The sequence below is a fragment of the Mirounga angustirostris genome, unplaced genomic scaffold (genome assembly GCF_029215605.1).
Source record: "Mirounga angustirostris isolate CCGP_5_RB_7025 unplaced genomic scaffold, mMirAng1.0.hap1 SCAF_5, whole genome shotgun sequence".
Lineage (NCBI taxonomy): Eukaryota > Metazoa > Chordata > Mammalia > Carnivora > Phocidae > Mirounga > Mirounga angustirostris.
Window position 1 is genome coordinate 83,583,854 of NW_026991713.1, and position 24,183 is coordinate 83,608,036.

At 37.4% G+C, this 24,183-nt stretch overlaps 1 protein-coding gene across 1 annotated transcript in view; it reads left to right on the forward strand.

The window, feature by feature from the left end:
- The window catches only part of ST8SIA1 (ST8 alpha-N-acetyl-neuraminide alpha-2,8-sialyltransferase 1), a 148,094-nt gene extending 124,720 nt beyond the window's left edge, over nt 1-23,374 (forward strand). The window contains exon 5 of the mRNA XM_045873762.3: nt 19,572-23,374. Within this exon, the coding sequence (XP_045729718.1) occupies nt 19,572-20,058 (487 nt within the window). The 3' untranslated portion in view covers nt 20,059-23,374. The remainder of the gene's footprint in view (nt 1-19,571) is intronic.
- Nucleotides 23,375-24,183: the final 809 nt, after the last annotated feature.

Sequence of the window (24,183 nt, forward strand, 5' to 3'; positions counted from 1 at the left end):
TGTCTATAGCAGATGCCATGAGTTGAGTCCCAAAAGATTAATGAATTAGGGTGAAGGGGGTTTTCACATCAGCGGAAGTAGCATGTGGAATGGCTTAGAAGCATGGGTGGGCATGACCTGTTTGAGGAACATCAAGTAGTTAGGGGGGGCAAGGGTAGAGAGTACTGATGAGCAATAGCAAAAAGAGAGGCTAGGGTTGTAGGACCAGGATTATGTCTCAAAAGGTTTTGAAATCCAAACTGCTTGGATAAGCTGAGGACAGGCCATTGAAGAACTGCCCTCTGATGGGTAGTGACATTATCAAATTGGGGCTTGAAACAGTTATGTGGGAGCCTTGAGAAGAATGTTTTGGAAACTAAGAGATCAGTCTGGATGCTGTTGCTATGATACAGAGGAAAGTTGATGATCTGAAATAAAACTGTGGCACTGAAGATATGTATTAGTTAGGGTGGGGTAACTGTTGTAACAAACTACCACAAACCATGAAGTATTCTCACTCAAATCCAGTGATGGTGTATAGGGAAGGGGAAGAGTTTTGCTCCATGCTATCATTTATGAACCCAAATTTCTTCCATCCTGTGGTTCCACCATTCCTCGAGGGCCAAAGAATCCTAGACTGTACCCTCTTTATTCTGTGTTGCTGTCAGAGGAATGACTAGAGCAAATATGGATTTTGGGGAGAGATTGTAGGCTCGAGGCTGAAGGTGTCCTACAGCACGTCTGCCCAGAACTTAGTCAAATGGCTCTACCTAACCAAAAACGAATCTGGGAAGTAGTCCTTCTGCATGCCCTGGAAGAAAACAAACTGGGTTTGGTAAGCACATGCCAATATTTAACTGTTTTTGACCTGCAGAATAGCCATTTCATGTAACTCAACCTATAAATAATAGGGAAAGTGGACTCAAAATGTTATAAGAGGGTAACTTAGTAACGAACTTGGTATAGAAGCAGCAAGAAAGGGAAGACTCGTAGCTGGGTTGAGTCGTTGGTGGATGGTTGTCCTATTTGTTCAGATAAGGAATGTGGTTGTCACAAAAGATACTGGAGGGAAGATGCTGAGTTTGAGATGCTTCCCACAGTTCTAGAACCACAGTACTTGCTCCCTTGTTTTCGTAAGACTTCTGCTAAAATGTAACTCTTAAGTAGCAATGCCCCCACCCTCTTGTTTCCTGTTACTCTACTTTATTTCTTCATGGCCTTCCCCATATATTGTCCTTTTTTGTTTGTTTGCTTATTGGTTGTCTCTTCTCACCCAAATGAAAGCTCTAAGAGGGCACAGACTTTGTCTATATTGTTCACTTGCTATATCCCACAGTGCGTAGAACAATACCTGGCACATAATAGGTACTCAATAAATAGTTGTTGAGTGTGTAAATGAATCAAAATGGAAATTGCCAGCCGCCTGTTGGTTATAGTAAGTGTTAATATTTCTTGTGTGCTTACAATGGGACAGATACTGTTCTGAATACTTTTTAAAAAATATTTATTTATTTGAGAGAGAGAGCATGGGAGAGGGGCACAGAGAGAGAAAGTCTGAAGCACACTCTGTGCTGAGTGTGGAGCCTTCCCTGGGACTCGATCTTATAACCCTGAGATCAAATATAACGCAATCAAAATGGAATGAGCCATTTGACCTGAGCCAAAAACAAGAGTCGGAGGCTTAACCAACTGTGCTACCCAGGTGTCCCTTGAATACTTTTCAAGTATTAATTCATATAATAAAACATTCCCATGGACTAGATACAACTAATATCTCTATTTTACAGATGAGGAAACTGAGTACATAAAACTTAAGAAACTTGACCGAACTCACATTAGTAAATATTAGAGATGAGATTCGAAGCTAGGTGTTAAAAGGCTTCAGTTTTAACCATGGTGCTATTCTGCCATGTAATTTTGGAATGTTAAAACAGCTAGACTGGACATGGAGATTAGGAAGCCATCAGTATGAATTTAGATGTGAACAGAGGTTAGCCTGTCCCTTGAGATTTTTTTTTCTTTAATTGACTTGGAACTCTTATTCTGTATCTGCCATAGAGTTCAATGTTCTTTACAATCTTTTGGGAATTTCCATTAGCTTAAATTTACATGATCAAAATTTATTCCAGTTACCTGTTTCCTTAAATTGCCTTCAGATTCCTTGTCTCCTCATCTCCTGTGACTGCTCGCCTCTCTCTGCTCCACATCAAGGCAGACATGGATTAAAAGTCTCTTTCCTTGATTTTTCCAGAATACCAATTTCTAAAAGGCATTATGTATATGTAGCAAAATTTATAGAAGGTTTGAGGTGGGAGGGGAGTGACTAAAAAACTAGCAAGCAAAGAACATAAAAACTGCACATCAGGCATTTCTTTTCTTTTCTTTTCTCTTAAAGATTCTATTTATTTATGTGAGAGTGAGAGAGAGAGAAAGCACGAGCAGGGGCAGGGGGAGGGGGAGAAGCAGGCTCCCAGCTGAGCAGAGAGCCTGATGCAGGACTCGATCCCAGGATGCTGGGATCATGACCTGAGCCAAAGGCAGACGCTTAAAGACTGAGCCACCCAGGAGCCCCTGGGCATCTCTTTTCTTAAAAGTGTTTTCACCACCCCGTCATTGAGAATGTCCCACTTGTGTTCCATCTAGTTTCTAACCTCCCAGGATGTCATTACCCCTTCTCCCTTCATCCCACCCTTCTGTTCTCCCTGCCCCCAAATTCCTCTTAACTACTTATGCAGAAGAGGTTGGTTATCACTTATTTCCTTTTCTGCTACTGGGACGTGATCATAGGACTTCAGTGCCCACACCCAGAGCAACCACTACACCTAAACAAAGAGAATTCTTTTTCCACAAGGAACTCTAGTGTCTGTTGTTAAAATATTTTCTACTCCATTACCAGTTTGAGTCCTAGTTTAGGTAATGAAAGTGAACAAATCTCCCAGACCGTATGGGAGAGTTAAGAAGAGTTCAACTATGGATGCAAAGAAAGAGATCAGCAAGTAGCTACAGAAAGATGAGGAAATTTTTGTTTGTTGTCAGTTTTTTTGTTCCCGGTTAGGGAGACTTGGGCAAGAACCCATGTTGGGGGAAGGGCCAGTGAAAAGGAGTGAATGAAGGTAAAGGCAGTAAAAGAAGGATAATGTGACCAGATCTCTGAGAAGGTACAAAGGGTTGGAACCCAGATCACAGGTAAATGAATTTATATACGATAGGAGAGATCCGTCTTCCCCTCAGAGGAGAGCTACACGGTATAACTGAAAGAGCGTTGAATCGACAATCAGGTTGAGCTGAGCTGGACTTGGGAACCCACATTCTGCATTGTAGCTGTGAAACTTGGCTTGAGGACATAACCGCTCTTATCCTCAGTTTCCTCAACTGAAAGAGCGTTGAATCAACAATCAGGTTGAGCTGAGCTGGACTTGGGAACCCACATTCTGCATTGTAGCTGTGAAACTTGGCTTGAGGACATAACCGCTCTTATCCTCAGTTTCCTCAACAGCAGAAAAGGGACAATGCTCCTCTGCACAGAGTTACTACAAGGCTTAAATAGGATAACCTGTGTTAAGCAAGAATCTTATAATAGAATTTACTTATTCCTGTGATTTGATTATAGGTCTTCTGGTTCTTATCTCATACTATCGCTAATGTCCAAAATACACAAATCTACTACATATTTTTTTTTTATCTGCTTCAAAGGGATTTGTGATTCCGTGGTCTAATCTTCATTTGGAGTTTGGAGTAAGTTTGCCATCAAGCTTGTTGCCAACAGGCCAAACCTGGCCATCGTAATTGTGTTGCTTGGCTATTACTTTTTTTTTCTTTTTACTCTGAAATACTTTAGATGAGACATGTACATTCCATTTTCAGATCCACACTCTCTTGTGGTATGCCTGGCCCCGTCACATATTTTCCCAATCTGTTTGGCCCCTGTGCACAACTGAGTTTTCAACCCATGATCTAGATTGATTCTTACTGAAGTAGCACATGCCACTGAAAATTTCCATGTTACTAAATGTTCCAGGAGTATCTTCTGTCTTTACTTCACTCGATCTCTCCTCAGCATTTATCAGTTAATAAACTTCTGTAGCTCTTTACTCCTTCTGTTATTGAAGATTCTTCTGGTTTTCTCTCACCTCTCTGCCAGCCTACCCTTTGCTACAACTCTGCCTCCTTTGCCCACCATTTAAATGCTATAATTTGTCAGTGTTTTGCATGTTGGCACATGGCTCTTCTGGGTGATCTCATGTCTGTGGTTCAGCATGTCCAAAATTGGGTAATAATATTTTCCTGCAAACTACCTTCTCCTGTTGTGTTACACATCATCATGAAAGAAGCCACCCGAGCCCCCAAACTAAAATCACTCTCACACACCTAGATGGGATAGGTGTTTAATAACTGGTACAGAATTCACACCAAACTAAAATGGACACTGTCCTCTATTTCTCACCATTGCTTTCCAGCTGAAGATCAGCCCTGCTTATCCCATTCACCACAGTCAGCTTTTCCTTCCTCTCCTATAGCGTGAGTGGTGAGACCCTCCCTCACCGTTTCCCCCATGGATTAATGAATGTTAATTAGTCTCTCCTTTTCCATATGGGTAAAATCTCAACCTTGATTGGCAATAGATGATTCTTTTATCCTGTCCTGTGCCTCATCTCTAGCTATTCCCAAGGCTCTAAATCTTCACTATATTAAATTGTTTGCATTTCCCTGAACACCACCTTTCTCACCTCTGTGCGTTTGCCCACACTACTCTGTCAGAGAAGCATACTTTCCCCCTCAGCTCTGTTTACATAGCTAATTCTACTCATTCTTCAAAATTCGGTTCAGATATATCCATCTCTGAAAGGCCGGTCCTAAATTTCTCTCCTCTTAGCAATGTCCAGTCTAGGTTTGGAACCCCCACTTTGCAAATATTTTAAAAGTTTGCATTCTTGGGGCGTATTTTAATATGTACTATGTCTGAATGGAATAGCTTGGTATAATGTGTTGTTTGCAATCTGGTAAAATATTTTCCTGTGGAAGAGCCACCCCCATAGGGTGAGAAAGTACAGAGGAGAAAAGTATTGTGGATCAACACAAAATTAATTTTCACTGACAAAGGAAAAGGAAGCAACAGCTGGGTAAACAAACAGCTGCACAAAGAGACAGAAAAAATGGCAGTGAGTGACCATGAACATGGCAAATGGTCCAAAATATTACAAAAGCAAGTAAATAATATACGGAAATGAGTTAACCTACTGGAAAATTGCTGGAACATTTGAACAGGAAGTAAATAATAAGGAAAGTGTTCAAATAAAATTATTATAGAGAAAAACATTGAAACAAATATTCTGTTTAAAATAAATGACCTTTTAATGAAATAAACAAGAGAAATTAACTTGAACATTTGTGGCTTTTTTAAATAAATGTGTTTTATACTGTAAGGAGTACATCAAAATATTATTAAAAACTTAACGAATAAAATTACCACACTTCTAATTTTTTGTTGTGTTGGAAAGAGTGAACTAGAAATTCATGATTGTTTTACTTTGCATTTATGTGAACACTGAGGAGACTGACCTTTCAAAAGGAAATATTTAACAACACAAGTAGCAACATAAATATATCACCTTCTAAAGAATGAGAGCATTCCAGACAAGGTTAAAGTTTTCCTTGACCCTCTACCTGCACCCTCATACCCACTGCTGTCCCTAGAGATAACCATTGTTTTCAGCTTAATGTGTATCCTTCCAACATTTCCCATGCATTTACACACATACATGTAAGTACAGAAAATATATATCTTTATCTTGTGTGATAATACACTACATAAATTTCACTAGTAATTCTGAAACTTTTTTGTTTTTTATATAACATTTTGGAACTATTTCCATATCAATACAAATGGAGCCGTGTCATTAAAAGAATTGCCATAAATTATAGTAAAGATATAACACTATTTGTGATGGACATTTAGGTTGTTTTTAATTTTCTGCATACTTCAGCAAACATTCATGAATATTTACTTAGTGCCATATGCCTGGCACCATTCTTGATGTTGTGGATTTATCAATAAACAATACAAAGTGCTCCTTGTGGACATTCAAGAAGAATCAAACAATAAAAAAAGACATGCATGTATGATAAAATGTCACAGAGCGATAGGTAGGATGAAGAAATGCAACAAAGGTGAGAGATGGGGTGGTCAGGAAAGGCTTCTCTGAGGTGCAGTTATATGAGCCAAGATCTAAGAGAAGTGAGAGGTTATTTTGCAAATATCCAAGGTACCAGCTGAGAAATGGAAGTGCTGAGTCAATTGGTGTTCATATTGAAAATGCCAAAACATCTTCTGAACTGTTTGTAATGATTCTTGCTCCCATTTGAAGCATAAAAGTACCTATTTCTCACACTCTACTATTTATTATTATGTTCCCTAATTTCTACCAATTGGATATGTGGAAAACTGTAATTTTGCTGTAGCTTTAATTGGTATACTTTAAAAAATTGGTATAAATGTATAACTTTAATGCTGGTGAGATTGTACACATTTTAATATGTACATTGGCCCTTTGAATTTCTTCATCTCAGACTTGATAGTTCTATGTCATTATCTGTTTTTCTCTTGTGTTACTTGTTTTTATTTATTTTTTAAAGATATTTATTTGAGAGAGAGAGAGCATGAGCAGGGGGTAGGGGTAGAAGGAGAGGGAGAAACAGGCTCCCCACTGAGCAGGGAGCCCAGTGTGGAACTCAGTCCCAAGACCCTGGGATCCTGACCTGAGTCAAAGGCAGACACTTAACCGACTGAGCCACCCAGGCTCTTGTGTTATTTGTATATTATTATTTTTTAGTGGTATTATTTACTTTAATCATGCTAGAAAAGAGAGTCAAGGGAATGGTACTTAATAACCACCTCTCTTTTGTGCATATGTTTTAGACATAATTGACTTTTTCTTTTTTTTCAATTTTTCTTTCTTTATTTTTACTTTTGTCCAAATTTTTTATTTAAATTCCAGTTAGTCAACATGCAGGGTAACTCAGTTTCTGGTGTAGAATTTAGTGATTCATCACTTACGCACAACACCCAGTGCTCATCACAAGTGCCCTCCTTAATGCCCATTACCCATCTAGCCCATCCCCCACTCGCCTCCCCATCTCACTTTCTTTATTTGTACCTACTTTACATTGGTTTTAAGGCATATCTGTCTGTTCTCTAAATATCGCTTTTCTCCCATTCACTCTATTTTCTTCTTTGGGAACTCTTTCTATACATGTTTTGGATCTTTTTATTCCATCTTCTCTCTTAATCTCTTATATTTTCCATCCAGGTGTCATTCTAGGTAGTGTCTTTAGATTTATCTTTCAATGCATTAATTCTCTTTTTGATTCTATCAAATCTACTATTTAATCTTTTCATAAAATATTTATTTTCAAAGGCTATCTTTTTCAGTTTCAGAATTTCCACTTGGTTCTTTATCAAATCTGCCTGGTCTTTTTGTATAGTGTTTTGTTTTATGATTCTGATTTGTTCATGTTGTCACTTTAAAAAATTTTTACTCATTTTATTTAAACTAAAAACAAACAAACCAACAAACAAACCATTTCTCCCATCCTGACCCCTCACCTTTTGCAACCACCAATCTGTTCTCTGTATCTATGAGCTCGGGTTTTTTGCTTTTCCTTAGATTCCACATATAAGATCATACGATATTTGTTTTTCTCTGTCTGACTTATTTCACTAGTGTATGCCCTGGGGTCTCTCCATGTCTCAAATAGCAAGATTTTATTTTTTATGGTTGAATTATATATATATTATTATATATATAATATAATTACACAATTACTTTATCCATTTATCCATTGATGTATACTTAGGTTGTTTTCATATCTTGACTACTATAAATAATGCTGCAGTGGACATGGGAGTGCATATATCGTTTTGATAGTTTGGTAGTTCTGTTTTTACTTTATTTTTCTTTTAGGAACCTCCATATAGTCTTCCATAGTGGTTTCACCAATTTATACTCCCACCAACAGTGCACAAGAATTTTATTTCCTCCACATTCTCACCAACACCTGTTATTTCTTGTCTTTTTGATAATGGCCATTCTAACAGGTGTGAGGTGATATCTCATTCTTGTTTTGATTTCATTTCCTTAATAATTAATGACGTTGAGCGTCTTTTCATGTATGTACCTGGTGGCCATCTGTAAGTCTACTTTGAAAAATGTATATTCAGATCTGCATATTTTTAAATCAGATTTTGTTTTTTTCTATTGAGTTTATAAGTACTTTATATATTTTTGTATATTAGCCCATATCAGATAAATGATTGCAAATATGCTCTCCCATTCAGTAAGTTGCTTTTCATTTTGTTGATGGCTTCCTTTGTTGTGCAGAAGCTTTTTAGTTTGATGTAGTCCTACTAGTTTATTTTTGCTTTTGTTGCTTTTGCTTTAGGTGACAGATTCAAAAAATCATCACCAAGACCTATGTCAAGGAGCTTATTTCATGTTTTCTTCTAGGGGTTTTATGGATTCAGGTTTTAAGTTCAAGTCTTTAATTCATTATCTGTTCATTTTATGTATGATGGAAGATAGTGATCCAGTTTTATTCTTTTGCATGTAGCTGTCCAGTTTTCCCAACACCATTTATTAAAGAGACTGTTCTTTCCCTATTATATATTCTTGATTCCTTTGTTGTAAATTAATTGACCATATATGCATGGGTTTATTTTTGGGCTCTTCATTCTGTTTCATTGATCTATGTGTCTGTTTTTATGCCAGTACTATACTGTTTTAATTACTATAGCTTATCTTTGAAATCTGAGTGTGATGCATCCAGCCTTATTCTTCTTTCTCAAGATTGCATGGCTATTTGGGGTCTTTGATGCTTCTGCACAAATTTTAGGATTATTTATTCTATTCCTGTGAAAAATACCATTAGAATTTGATAGGGATTGCATTGAATCTGTATGTTGTTTTTGGTAGTATAGATATTTTAACAATATTAATTCTTCCAATCCATGAGCATGGAATATTTTTCCAGTTACTTGTGTCTTCTTCAGTTTCTTTCATAAATGTCTTATAGTTTTTGATAGATCGGTCTTTCACCTTTTTGGTTAAATTTATTCCTAGGCATTTTCTTCTTTTTGATGCAGTTGTAAATAGGATTGTTTTTGATATTTTTAATAGTTTGTTATTGGTATAAAGAAATGCAACAGATTGTTGTATATGGATTTTGTATCCTGCAACTGTACTGAATTTATTTATTGTTTCTAAGTTATTTGATGGAGTCTTTAGGGTTTATATAATTTCATGTCATCTGCAAATAGTGTTAGTTTTTCTTCTTTCTTCAAAAATTTGATGCCTTTAATTTCTTTTTCTTACCTAATTGCTCTGGCCAGGACTTCCAACACTAATTTGAATAGAAGTGGTGAGATTGGACATCCTGTCTTGATCCTGATCTTAGAAATCAGGATTATCAGATTATTGAGAATGATATTGGCTGTGAGCTTCTCATATATGGCCATTATTATGTTGAAGTACATTCCCTCTATACCTGCTTTGTTGAGAGTTTTTATCATAAATGGATGTTGAATTTTGTCAAATGCTTTTTCTACATCTATTGAGATGATCATATGATTTTTATTCTTCATTTTGTTAATGTGATGCTATCATGTTGATTGATTTGCAAATGTTGAACCATTCTTGCATCTTCCACTCAGTGGTATGCACTTAAGGTTCCTCCGTGTCTTTTCATGGCTCAATAAGTCATTTCTTTTTAGTGCTGAATAATATTCCCTTATACAGATATAATACAGTTTCTTTATCCATTCACCTTAGCAAATCATCTTGATTGCTTCCAAGTTTGGGCAATTATGAATAAAGCTGCTATAAACATGTTTGTGCAGGTTTCTGTGTGGACATAAGTTTTCAATGCCTTTGGGAAGATACAAAGAAGCAGGATTGCTGGATCACATAGAGTGTTTAATTTTATAAGAAACCACTAAACTGTACCATTTTGCATTCCCACCAGCAGTGAATGAGAGTTTCTGTTGCTCCACATCCTTATAGGCGTTCAGTGTTGGCAGGGTTCATTCTCTGAATTTTTTGATTTTTGATCATTCTCATAGATGTCTAGTAATGATACCTCATTGCTGTATTAATTTGCATTTCCTTGATGATATACAATATGAACATCTTTTCATATGCTTATTTTCCATCTGGTGAGGTGTCTGTTGAAGTCTTTGGCCCATTTTTAAATTGAGTTATTTGTTTTCTTATCATTGAATTTAAAGAGTTCTTTATATAGTTTGGATAATAGTTCTTTATCTGCTGTGTCTTTTGGGCATGTATTTCTTCCAGGATGCAGTTTGTCTTCTCGTTCTCTTGATATTGTCTCTCACAGAAATGTTTTTAATTTTAATGAATTCCAGTTTATCAATTATATCGTTCATGGATTGTGCCTTTGATTTTGTACATAAAATGTTACTGCCACAGCCAAGGTCACCTAGGTTCTCTCATTATTTATCTTATAGGAGTTTTACAATTTTGCATTTTACATTTATGATCCATTTTGAGTTAATATTTGTGAAGGCTATCAAGTCTCTGTCTAGATTCAACTATTTGCAGGTAGATACCCACTTGTGTCAGCACCCATTTGTTGAAAACATTATCTTTATTACATTGTATTGCCTTTGCTCCTTTGTCAAAGATCAGCTGACTGCATTTATGTGGGTCAATTTCTGGGTTTTCTGTTCTGTTCCATTGATGTGTCTATTCTTTTACTAATACCACATTATTTTGATTACTGTAGCTTTATAGTAAATCTTAAAGTCGGGTAGAGCCAGTCCTCCAAGTTTGTTCATCTCCTTCAATATTATATTGGCTATTCTACATCTTTTGCTTCTCCACATAAATTTCAGAATTAGTTTGTTGATATACACAAAAGAACCTGCTATGTTTTTGATTGGAGTTGCATTGAATCTATAGTTCATGTTGGGAAGAACTAACATCTTGACAATATTGAGTCTTTCTATCCATGAACATGTAGTATCTCTCAAAATCTCATTTATTTAGTTCCTTGATTTCATTCATCAGAGTTTTCTAGTGTTCCTCACATAGGTCTTGTACATATTTTGTTGGATTTATGCCTAAGTATTTCATATTTGGGGGATGCTAATATAAATGATATTGTATTTTCTATTTCTTTTTTAAAAAATATTTTATTTATTTATTTGACAGAGAGAGAGAGCACAAGTGGGGGGAATAGCAGAGGGAGAGAGAGAAGCAGACTTCCCACTGAGCAGGGAGCCCAATGTGGGTCTCGATCCCAGGACCCTGGGATCATGACCTGAGCCAAAGGCAGATGCTTAACCAACTGAGCCACCCAGGCACCCTGTATTTTTTATTTCAAATTCTACTTGTTTATTGCTCATATTTAGGAAAGCAGTTGACTCGGTATATTAATCTTATATCCTACAACCTTGCTGTAATTGTTTACTGGTTCCCGGAAGCTTTTTTTTTTTTTTTAATTCTTTCAGATTTTCTACATAGATGATTGTGTGAAGATGATTGTCTGCAAAGACAGTTTTATGTATTCCTTTCCAAACTGTTTATCTTTATTTCATTTTCTTATTTAGATGTATTAGCAGTGACTTCCAGTATAATGTTGAAAAGTAGTTGTGAGAGGGGACATCCTTGACTTATTACTGATCATAGTAGGAAAATTTCAAGTTTCTAACCATAAAGTATGATGCTAGGTGTAGATTTTTTGTAACTATTCTTTATCAAGTTGAGGAAGTTCTATGCCTGGTTTAGCTGTGGATTTTTAAAAGCTATGCTTTTTTAAGTTATTATTGGGTCCAACAAATCATTTTCCAATTGGTTCTCTTATATATATTCTAGACAGGTAATTATATCATCTGCGAATATTGGCAGATTCCCCCTTAAAGACATACTTGAAATACATTTTAAAAAATTTCTTTTTCAGGGCACCTGGGTGGGTCAGTCTGTTAAGCATCTGCCTTCAGCTCAGGTCGTGATCCCAGGGCCCTGGGATTGAGTCCCACATTGGGCTGCCTGCTCAGCAGGGAGTCTGCTTCTCTCTCTGCCCCTCTCCCCACTCCCCCGCTCCTGCTGTCTCTCCCTCCCCGTCTCTCTCCTTCAGAAATAAATAAAGTCTTTAAAAAAATAAAAAATAATTTTCTAGTGCAGTGTGTGTATCTTTGTGTTGTTGACTTTTCATTTTAGATCAGATGTTATGGCCTGTATGATGATAATTGTTTTTATATATATATTTTTTTCTTTTGTGATATGTAGTCCTTTTTAGAAATTTTTAATTTGTGTTTAAAAATAATAAACTTTTTAATTGAAGACCCTATGATTATGGATTTGTGAATATCTAAATTTTAATCAGTTTTTGCTATATACACTTTGAAAAGCAAATAGTTTGGCAAAGCTTAAAATGGCAAGAAGTAAATTCTTGTCTCACATTCCCCCAAGTAATGTTCTAAGATGTTCAAATTCTCTAGTTGATTTTTCTCTTGTTGCATTTTAAAGCAGCATGCTTAATTACAGTTTTAAACTTTTCAGTTTATCTATTGATTTATTATGGAAAAATAAAGGTTTTTGTCTCTTAAAGTGCCACTCACAGCACTCGTCCATACACACTTATACTTCCCTAACTTCTCAATTAAGATATATCACAATTAGATTAATAGTGCTTACCTTATTGTCTACATAATAATTCACATCTGAGACAAAAAGTCTATTTTATGAGTACTTGATATCCTGTTCAACTCTTAATTTTTTTCCTATTTATTTTCCCCCAGAGCAAATAAAGGCTTTCTATGCAATAGTCACTAATTCATCTCCAGACTCCCAATTAGAGCTGCAAATCTTCTTTCATTACTGTCAACATCTATCAGATGACTATCAGAGGCACTTTTTTGTTGTTGTTGTTGAGACAACTCTCCTGGAAATGGCCTTTTCCTTTCACTAGTATCTGACTGATAGGTTTCTAGGCCTGCTTTGTAGCTCTTTAGCTGGAGATTTCCTTTACCAGAATCCACCAATTATCTTCTTAAATTGCCAGTAGCTGTTTCTTGTAACCTAAATATTCTTTTTCTTTTTATAGCATCCTAGTCTAAGTGGATGCAGTCAACTATTAATATTTCTAAACAAGCTAATTATATTTAAGAGTTTTCTTCTGGCCCTTGAATAACATTGGTTTCCTCTGAGTTCTTTTATTCTTCCACTTTGTTCTCTGACTCTCATGGTGGAGGCTTTCCTTCAATATCTTCTGATCTTGGCTCTCTGTTCTTGTTTAGTAACTGGAAGCTCTGAAGACTAGACCTGTCACGGGTAGGCTTTACTTTTGGTTGAGAAGGTAGGAAGGTGGCTTTCTTTTGGGTGACTCCCCAGTGTCATTATCTGTATCGTATCTTTTCTCTTGGGCCAGTGTCAGTATTCTACTTGGGAACTATAAGCTTGGCTACCAATATTGCACAAGTTGAAAAGAATTTCAGTTTCCCCTCGGGCTGGGCCAGCTCTGGGCACATAGTCACTGTTCCTCCATAGAGGCTGATATTCGCTCCCTGCTACCCACAGTGATAATTGATCAGGGCAGGATTTTAGGGTTCAGTCCACCTGAATGTCTCTCCTGCCCCATAATGTAAACAATCACCTTGTTGATTGTTCCAAGACACCCAACTTCTCAGTATCTTCTGCCTTTAGGCATGGGGCACTGCTACATCTTAGAGCAGTGCTCAACAAATAAGCTTATATTCTGGTTTCTTTCTGTAAGCATTCTCTTTTTCAGAGGTAACTTAGATTTGGGGATTCATTGAGGGTTTCCCTTCTTTTCTTTTCTTCAGGATGGATGTAGATCTTTAAAAATATTTTTTCTTTCATTTCTAGGAATTTGCTGGAAGAGGGGAGAACTGGACCCTTATCTTTCTTTATTCTATTCAGTTTGCATCTTGACTGGCATTCTGAAGCTGAACATTTAACACTTTTTATTACTTGCATCTGTGTTTTTGTCCATTATCTGTGTTTTTTTTGTCCATTTTCATATCATTATATCAATATATTTACACTCTGTAATGTTATCAATATTGAGCTTCTATTTTTATATTTGTTGAAAATACTTTTCAGAGTCATTCCCTTTTTATTTTAGTTATCTTATTTTTGTGGCAATGGAATTTTGCATATTGATGTAATCAATTTTGTCAATATTTTCCTTTATAGAAAGATAATTTGCAAGTGGCTGATAAATTCACACAGTTGTTTTCTTTAGTTTTTCTTGTAATACAGACTTTAAATATCTTATCTTGAAATTATTTTGAAATTTTCTTGTCAAACATAAATCTGTTCCCCCTCAAATTTTCATATTGTTAAATAGTTAGCTTGAATGTAACTGTTTAAAATTTCAATGATTTTTCTCTTTATTATCATGTATGAAATTTATTTGTGAAGTGTGCTATATTTCTGTGCTTTCTGCTATTTTTATTGATATATTTTTCTATTTCATGCCCATATTCATTATATATTAATCATTTCTATTTTTTTACTGTTTTATATACTGTATGTTTTTTTTTCTGAACTTTTTTTTTGAATTTCATTTTTTTTATTTATTTATTTTTATTCTTATGTTAATCCCCATACATTACATCATTAGTTTTAGATGAAGTGTTCCATGATTCATTGTTTGTGCATAACACCCAGTGCTCCATGCAGAATGTGCCCTCCTCAATACCCACCACCAGGCTAACCCATCCTCCCACCCCCCTCCCCTCTAGAACCCTGTTTGTTTTTCAGAGTCCATTGTCTCTCATGGTTCGTCTACCCCTCCGATTTCCCCTGCTTCATTCTTCCCCTCCCGCTACCTTCTTCTTCTTCTTTTTTTTTTCTTAACATATATTGCATTATTTGTTTCAGAGGTACAGATCTGAGATTCAACAGTCTTGCACAATTCACAGCGCTTACCAGAGCACATACCCTTCCCAGTGTCTATCACCCAGTCACCCCATCCCTCCCACCCCACCCCCCACTCCAGCAACCCTCAGTTGGTTTCCTGAGATTAAGAATTCCTCATATCAGTGAGATCATATGATACATGTCTTTCTCTGTTTGACTTATTTCACTCAACATAATACCCTCCAGTTCCATCCACGTCGTTGCAAATGGCAAGATCTCATTCCTTTTGATGGCTGCATAATATTCCATTATATATATATACCACATCTTCTTTATCCATTCATCTGTTGATGGACATCTTGGCTCTTTCCACAGTTTGGCTATTGTGGACATTGCTGCTATAAACATTGGGGTGCACGTACCCCTTCGGATCCCTACTTTTGTATCTTTGGGGTAAATACCCAGTAGTGCAATTGCTGGATCATATGGTAGCTCTATTTTCAACTCTTTGAGGAACCTCCATACAGTTTTCCAGAGTGGCTGCACCAGCTTGCATTCCCACCAACAGTGTAGGGGGGTTCCCCTTTCTCCGCATCCCCACCAACATCTGTCGTTTCCTGACTTGTTAATTTTAGCCATTCTGACTGGTGTGAGGTGGTATCTCATTGAGGTTTTGATTTGGATTTCCCTGATGCCGAGCGATATTGAGCACTTTTTCATGTGTCTGTTGGCCATTTGGATGTCTTCTTTGGAAAAATGTCTGTTATGTCTTCTGCCCATTTCTTGATTGGATTCTTTGTTCTTTGGGTGTTGAGTTTGATGAGTTCTTTATAGATTTTGGATACTAGCCCTTTATCTGATATGTCATTTGTAAATATCTTCTCCCATTCTGTCAGTTGTCTTTTGGTTTTGTTGACTGTTTCCTTTGCTTTGCAAAAGCTTTTTATCTTGATGAAGTCCCAATAGTTCATTTTTGCCCTTGCTTCCCTTGCCTTTGGCGATAATCATTTCTATTTTTAATAATTTCACTTGCTGATCTCACTTCATTTTCTTCTTTTTTCAGTTTAATAGTTTTCCATTTGTATAGTATACAACTATTCTGAGCTAAGTTGTAAAAATTAAAAGACAAATAAAACTTGTCCCTTGTCTTCAAGGAGTACACAGTCTTGGAGGGTTGAGTTAGTTCATCCTGAGAAATTCCAAGAAGACTCCTTTGAAAGCTTAAGTTGAAAGGAAGGAATAAGCTTTAGAAGGAGAAGCTTGAGTCTTGATGTTTAGGCAGAACTTCACCAGGGCAATGAATGGATAAGCCAAAAGGAAACTATCAATGCCAAAAGATGAGGACAGATGCACATACAGGGATGGCTGGAGTATTGGGTGAAGATACAGAGAGTATCTGAGAATGAGGCTGGAGAGGTAAGCTGGAGCACTACTCTTTTACAATTCTAGTTGAATTTTGTAATAATTTAGTAAAATTCAAACCACCCCTATTAAGCTCTTGATCAGAGTAACAGTAAATATATTAGGTGTGCCATAAATAAGCATTGAATTGATTTGAGTTCTTAAATAATGTTATTTGTTGAAAAATGGGGTAGGTAAAAATAATAAAATTTTATATATAGGCTGGTTCTTTAACAGTATCAAAAAATTAAGGCTATAGTAAATCCAAGATGTGTGTTCCTTTTCAAAGTTAAAACTCAAGGAAGAAAGACTGCCCTCTTCAAGAATAATCAGTCAGCTTTAAGACAGGGAACATAAAATCAATTTCCCTGATTTTATTGGAGCTGTCTGTAATTCTCATTAGTATGTAGTCCACTACAAAAATAAGGATAAGTTCCGTTAACCAGCAGAGTGCTGTGGAATAGGAACCATTCTGCACAGCAATAAGGAGGAAATGGAAGCAAGAAAGGGAACAGATAGAAGTAGACTAATTGCTCTAGAATGTTGATAGTGAAATGAAAAAACTAGAATGTAGCTCGGGGAACAGTATGAGCATATGAAGAATTGCCTCATACTAAGTTCTAACTGTGCTTAGAAGACAAAAAGGAATAATTCAGTAGAGAGGGAGAGGTTAAATGTTTGTGTTTTTAGAAAGATTTATTTATTTTTGTGAGAGAGAGAGAGAGAGAGAACACAAGCAAGAGTAGGGGAGCGGCAGAGGGAGAAGGAGAAGCAGACTCCCCACTGAGCAGGGAGCCCAGTGCGGGCCTTGATCCCAGGACCCTGGGATCACTGAGCCACCCAGGCACCCTGAGGTTAAATGTTTTAAAGAAGTGAGATCCACTTTAGAACATGAATTTTTTAGAAAATATGAAATGGTTTGTTCGAAGACACAGGGGAAGAGGGAGCACTTCTTCGTGTTAGAATTGCAACAAGGATAAAATTAGAAGATGTAAAGAAAGAGATGTTGAGGGATAGATGTCAGAGAGCTAGACAGCTTACATGGATGGCTTTGATCTTCTAAATAAGTCTGTCAAAGGACCCCTGCACGAGAATCACCAGGGAGTGCTGGATACAAAGTCAGCTGGATTACTCATTGGAACCCAGGAAGCTGTAATATCAGGATATTCTAACTAGAGTTTGAGAACCATGGTTCAAAAGAAGTAGGAGGTTACCTGCAGGGTGTGTTTACATGACTGGGAAAGCATTCATGTTTTAGGAAGACAGCAGAAGATATGGGTGAGCAACAGGGAGAATAGAATTATTAAGCATGGGCTAGTGGAGTTGAGAGGTAGGAGTTTGTGTTGGCGAGGCTGGTCCAGCCCCGGAATATGGGTAAATGTGCTTCCATGGCTTCTTCTAGGATAAAGTGATTCCACTTACAAACCCTGTTACCACTATCTTTATTTGTTGCAGCCCAAAGAAAATTGCTAAAGCAGGCTGCTGAGTCAAGGACATGAGGAAACCTGGAGCAATTTTCCTTCTTTGGGGCTCAAGGAACACACCTTTCTTGGCAGGCAGAGTTAATCACACTGCTTGCTACACAAAACCCTGTGGATTTGTTCATTCAGAGTTTTGGTTTCACATATTTATGATGAACGCTGCCAACGTGTCAGGCCAGACTTTCCTCTGTGAGTTGTGGCTCCATTGCATTCTTACGGGCCTCTGCTCCACCTGCACATAACCTGACACCGGTGACGGCCCTGTGTGAAAGAGAACAAAAGTTGAAAGAGCCGAGTGTAGTTCATTGTCTTTTTTCTCTTTTTATACTTGATCTGTAGCAGCCTCCTCACTGGTCTCCAGGCTACCAGCCTCTTCCTTCCCCAGATCGCCAGTGACCTTTTTTGACACAGACTGACCACTAAGCAAATGAGGAAATATCTGTAAGGTAAATATTAAGTGCTGTGAGTACGCACGGCGGCTGTGGAGTTTCCCCATCACCACAGGCTGAAGTCCACGAACAAATTAGAGACACTCGAGGTCTTTTGCAACATGTCTTATCTTCAGCCACTGCCTCCCGTGGCCCAGGGAAACAGGCTCTTCTTCATGATTGTTTCAGGACACTGTGCACCCCAACCTGTGACCAAAGTGTTTCTTATTTTGTTGCTGTACTTCCTGTTGTTGCCCCACAGGAGCTGTATTTAAATGCCATCCCCTCTCTGAAGCTTTCTCAGACTCCACTCCTCTAAGGCAGGATTATTTTTTCATCTGTATCCCACAGTACTTTATACAGATACCAACTGTTGCATTTAGAACATTATGTTGTACTCATTTATATTTTTGTTTCCACAGTTGGACCTGAATTTCTTAAGAACAGAAATTGGGTCATTAAATTTTTAATTCCCCAGTGCCTGACACATAGGATGTACATCATCAATTTTAGTTGAATACACTTGAACCGGAGATCCTCTTTTTATGGAATCCAAATGGAAAGAACAGAGGAAAGTAGAGTTCTTTGGAGCAAGCAATACGGGCAACTCTGTCAGCATCATTTTATAATAGTAACAAGTGCTCCTTTTTCCATGTAATATTATAGTTATAATATAGTATCAGTTAATCGGAATACTTCTAGGATCATAGAATTTGAACGGGAAGAAGTATCTTCCAGGTGGTTCCTTTGATTTGCAGATGAAGAAACCAGTCCTGTGCTTATATCAGACTGCAGAAGTAGTTTTTATCAAAATCCTATTCAGTGGGATGCCTGGGTGGCTCAGTGGGTTAAGCATCTGCCTTCAGCTCAGGTCATGATCCCAGGGTCCTGGGATTGAGTCCCGCATCAGGCTCCCTGCTCAGCGGAGAGCCTGCTTCTCCCTCTCACTCTGCCGCTCCCCCCTGCTCATGCTCTCACTCGCTAGCTCTCTGTCTCAGATGAATAAATTAAAAAATATTTTTTAAGAATCCTATCCAACAACCAAGAACCTTTGTGAATTCATGAGATTTTTACATTCCAGGCAAATAATTCTGGGAGAACAAAATGTACAGTGCATTTTAGTTCAAAGGGAATTCCATTAAGGAATCTTAAGCTGAATTTAAGATTGTTGGGGTTGGGGAAAGCCAGGCTACTTGATGAGAAATAATTGGTAAGTTCAAGGAAGATTTTAAATATAAGTGAAGCGGTTTTCATGTTCTCCCCACCCACCCCCCACCCCCGAGATAAATGTGAACTAGCAGGGCCATCAGACAAACAATAGAGTGGGGTTTGATGAGTTCCTTTTCTCAGGGTTTAACTGAGCCTCTTCTTCTCTATAATAGGTTTCAGAATCTGCTGTGGTCCAGAAAGACATTTGTGGACAACATGAAGATCTATAACCACAGTTACATCTACATGCCTGCCTTTTCTATGAAGACGGGAACAGAGCCATCTCTCCGGGTTTATTACACACTGTCAGATGTTGGTGCCAATCAGACAGTGCTCTTTGCCAACCCCAACTTTCTGCGTAGCATTGGAAAGTTCTGGAAAAGTAGGGGAATCCATGCCAAGCGCCTGTCCACAGGACTCTTTCTGGTGAGTGCGGCTCTGGGTCTCTGTGAAGAGGTAGCTATCTATGGTTTCTGGCCCTTCTCTGTGAATATGCATGAGCAGCCCATCAGCCACCACTACTATGATAACGTCTTGCCCTTCTCTGGCTTCCATGCCATGCCAGAGGAATTTCTCCAGCTCTGGTATCTTCATAAAATCGGTGCACTGAGAATGCAGCTAGACCCATGTGAAGACACTTCACTCCAGCCCACTTCCTAGGGACCATGGAAAAAGAAAGAACCAAGACAGGGTATTTTTGTTAGGTTTTCTACATGACTCCAAAAGGAAATGGTCAAATCATTTCATGGATTCACATGGGCCACTTGGAAAAACAAAACAAAACAAAAACAACTATAAAAGCCCAAGAGAAACTCTACTTTGGATGTTAGCTTGGAGGACAAATAAGAAATGAAACATCCTCTGAAATATTTTGTAGCACATTGTGGATTTGCAACCAGTAACATGCTGATGAGATGATGTTGGTAAAGCACATTCAGGTGGTTCAAATCTAGAAGATGCAGTTCACAAACAAGATAGAACTCTGGTTGTTGAAGGTGAAGAATTAATCAAGGTAGAATAAAGGAAATGCCAGCGCAAAGTGTTACTGATTACCAACACAATATGGCTTTAGGAAAAAAAACCTATCTTATATCTTAGAACCATAGGTTTTTAAAAAATGATTATTTATTTTTGCCCTATTTAGGGGCAGTGAGTGGGTGATGAGGTAGCTAAAAAAAAAAAAAAAAGAATCCCTTACTGAGTAATAAAGATACAAAACACTACAGCTAATTATTGTGGTTTGTTGAACCAAGTCTTTGTTAACTCTAGTCTCCTTCCATTTAAAAAATGTTAAGAATCGCTTCCTCCCCTTTTATCAGGTCTACTTAGATGATGTGAAGCATTGTTGAATTTAGACTGTGTTGATTCATAGTCTGGATAACATGAGCCACGTTCCCTCTTTCTCAGAATTGAGGGCATAAACTCAATTTTAGATCTGCATTATTTAAGCCTGTTTGTATTATGTTATTTTAGTGCAAAAAGACTGCAAATGTGAGTGCATTATTTATTTGCAAATTGGCATAACTGTCTTCATAATTTAGTGCTCAGAGATAAAGCACAATGATGTTTTAGTCTGGAAACAGACTAGAAGGCACATCCCTTTTCTATCTACCATGGTATATTCACTCCAAGATACATGCACACTAATAAAACACAGACTCATGTACACACACACACTCACACATACACACAGTTAAACAAAGCTCATTCCCATGCAACTCCGAAGGCAGAACCCACATGACTGAGTATGGCAAAAATCTGTAACCATTGTTGAAGAGCTACGGGTGAGTGAACTACCCACTACCCACTACACCTTGATTTAAGACAAGCCAGCTTATTGGTTGCTGCTCGTAATGCTCACACCAGCACGACCCCCAAATGCTTACCCAAAATGAGAATTGTTTGACTCATTCTGACTCTGCCTAATATCTCATGAATGAACCCTGTGTTGAGCATGGTCACACACGCATGGTTCATACAAGTAAAGGGATGTGAATTCATAGATGTTGATTCCCTTGGTAGTAGCAAGTAAGGCTACTTAGAAAGCTTTTTACATAAGCTTTGACAAACTGCGAACAAACTCTACTGACAGATTATAAGCAGTTAAATGTGTTTACATGTGCAAGGAAAGTAAAGGAAACCTCTCACTGTCTTTGTGCTTTGGAATGCCTTAATCTAAAAGGAGACACTAGAAATCACTATTTTTATTCTTTTAAATGTTACCAAAATGTAGGTAAATTATGTCAAAAAGTTCTGCTTCATTTTTAATGGTAGAAACTTAGTCTACCATATAAATTAAAACAGTTGGCAGTTTTTGGTGGGTTCATTTAAAAGACATTGAGACAACAAAGCCCTTGGAAAAATTCTGTATCACCACCAGAATAGGCAATTTCTAAGTAAGATTAAATTTTGAGGTTATTATAGAAATCAGCAGTTAAAAAATGACTGGTTGACATAACACAGATTAAACTGATGCTTGGAAAGCTAAGAATTTGAGAGTACGGATTCTGTACAGAACTGATTTGTTATTTTGATCCTATATGGCAGCAAAAATATAATGAGAATGTACTATGAGTGAGCTGTGTTAAATACGCACTAGATGTGAAACCCTAAACGTATTTCCTTTTTAGAGCCATTGTTATTATTTAATAATTACCTTAAAAAGGAATACATTTTTACTTATACACTTCATCAAAGATGTAAAAGGGCTCATGAAAAACATGTGTCACACAAATTAGTACTTTTACTGATAAAGTTGTTAAAATGTAACTAAAGAGCCCCATTAAAGCCTGTGCCTCACATTTCCACTGAAGCTGCTATTTGGAAATTTAACATCTTGTTATGATTTCTGGGATAGATTTATACAATAAACTGTGCAATTTTTAGACTATAAACTTGTGGCTTCTGAAAGGCAGAACAGAAATGGCCCAAGATGATAATGTTTAATTAGACCAGTACTTCTCAATTGGGGTGAGTCCCCTCCCTTGTCTGGTGACATTTGGCAGTGTGTAGAGACACTTTTGATTGTCGTGATTTGGAGGGTGCTACTGTCATCTAGTGGACAGAGGCCAGGGATCCTGCCAAACATCGTACAGTGGAGAGGTCAGCCCCCCACAGCGAAGAATTACCCAGTCTAAACTATCAATAGTGTCAAGGTTGAGAAACCCTGGATAAGACCAAAAGAGTGCTTTGATTGCTCCAAACTGTCTTCACTTAAGAATAGCTATACATGGGCGCCTGGGTGGCTCAGTTGGTTAAGCGACTGCCTTCGGCTCAGGTCATGATCCTGGAGTCCCGGGATCGAGTCCCGCATCAGGCTCCCTGCTCAGCGGGGGGTCTGCTTCTCCCTCTGACCCTCCTCCCTCTCATGCTCTCTCTATCTCATTCTCTCTCTCAAATAAATAAATAAAATCTTTAAAAAAAAAAAAAGAATAGCTATACATGCTCACATCATCTGAAATACGACTACAATTGAATGAGAATGGCTTCTTAGAGTAGATTGCAGTTGGCATTATTTTATATTGACTCATAGATAATGCCATACGTATTCCCTTTTTTATGGTTAGACAGATGTATCTAAACTAGGAGTGTGACTGTCCTTGTATGTGTGTGTACACATGTGTGTTGTAGCATAAAGTTATGCATATCTATCCTTATTGAAATATGTGTGTTCCTAAGGGAGGATCTCTCCAGAATTATCTTGCAGAGTAGACGTCTTACTACTAAGAAGTTGAATTCTAAGCGCCTATTATTTTATTCTGTTGATCTGGAATTGGGCCTCATACTTTGCCAAATTTGGTCAATTACATTTTAATACTACTGACCCTTAAGATTAGCTCAGAAGATATTCAGGTTATGGTAGATACACTCAGTAAGAAAATATTTCACTGCTTTCAATGCATCTGCCAAGAGAGGGCATCACCCTCTAACATCGGTCTCATTTTTAAATTGCTTTTTATTGACAAAAAATTAGCTTGCTCCATGGGAGGAAAAAAGGGATAGATTTATACAATAAACCGTGGGTACCTGGGTTTATACGATAAACGTGGGTACCTGATACGATTTTTACCTTTTATTGGCTCCATCAGCCCCAGTTTGAGAATTGCACTGATGCTAAGGATCATGAATAAGGGTGACCTTTGTTTAATTTTAATTACACTAGAGTAAAATTAAGATAGGTGAAGGATTAAGTCATTCTCTAAGATAGAAAAGTGATTTTTTATATGAAAGATTTTTAAATGGAAGAGGACAATGGATACATATGCTTTAAGTAGAGTATTTGACCAGCAGTTTATATAGCACTGTGCATCTCAGCTGCAACCAACACATGAAGTTAACAAGTGCCCATGGGATTTTGTTTCTGTATAGTTCACTTTTATTTTAACAATATTCCAAAATGATGCAAATGACCCCAAATGGTAGCTATTCTGACAATACCTGTTTGGCTTTGTGATGTCTCATGTCCTTCTCTTGGCTACAAACTTCGTTTAGGTTATATGTAACTTGTACCTGAAGCAATGGGCAACATAGCTTCACAATCTACAGGGAAAATAATGGAAGAAATCCCAGGATTCCGAATCTGACAAAAATATTCTTAGATTAGACAGAAGCTTTACAGAAGTGTTAGCAATGATTCCCAAATAGAAAAAGATATCAGGAACATTTCTCTGGTCAGCAACTATCACAGTTTTTATGATGTATTATATACAGCTTTCTATTTCTTTGAAAAATCAGCCATCTATAATTTTAATTTTTATGTTTAAAAGTAGTGACTTTGTGAAATTT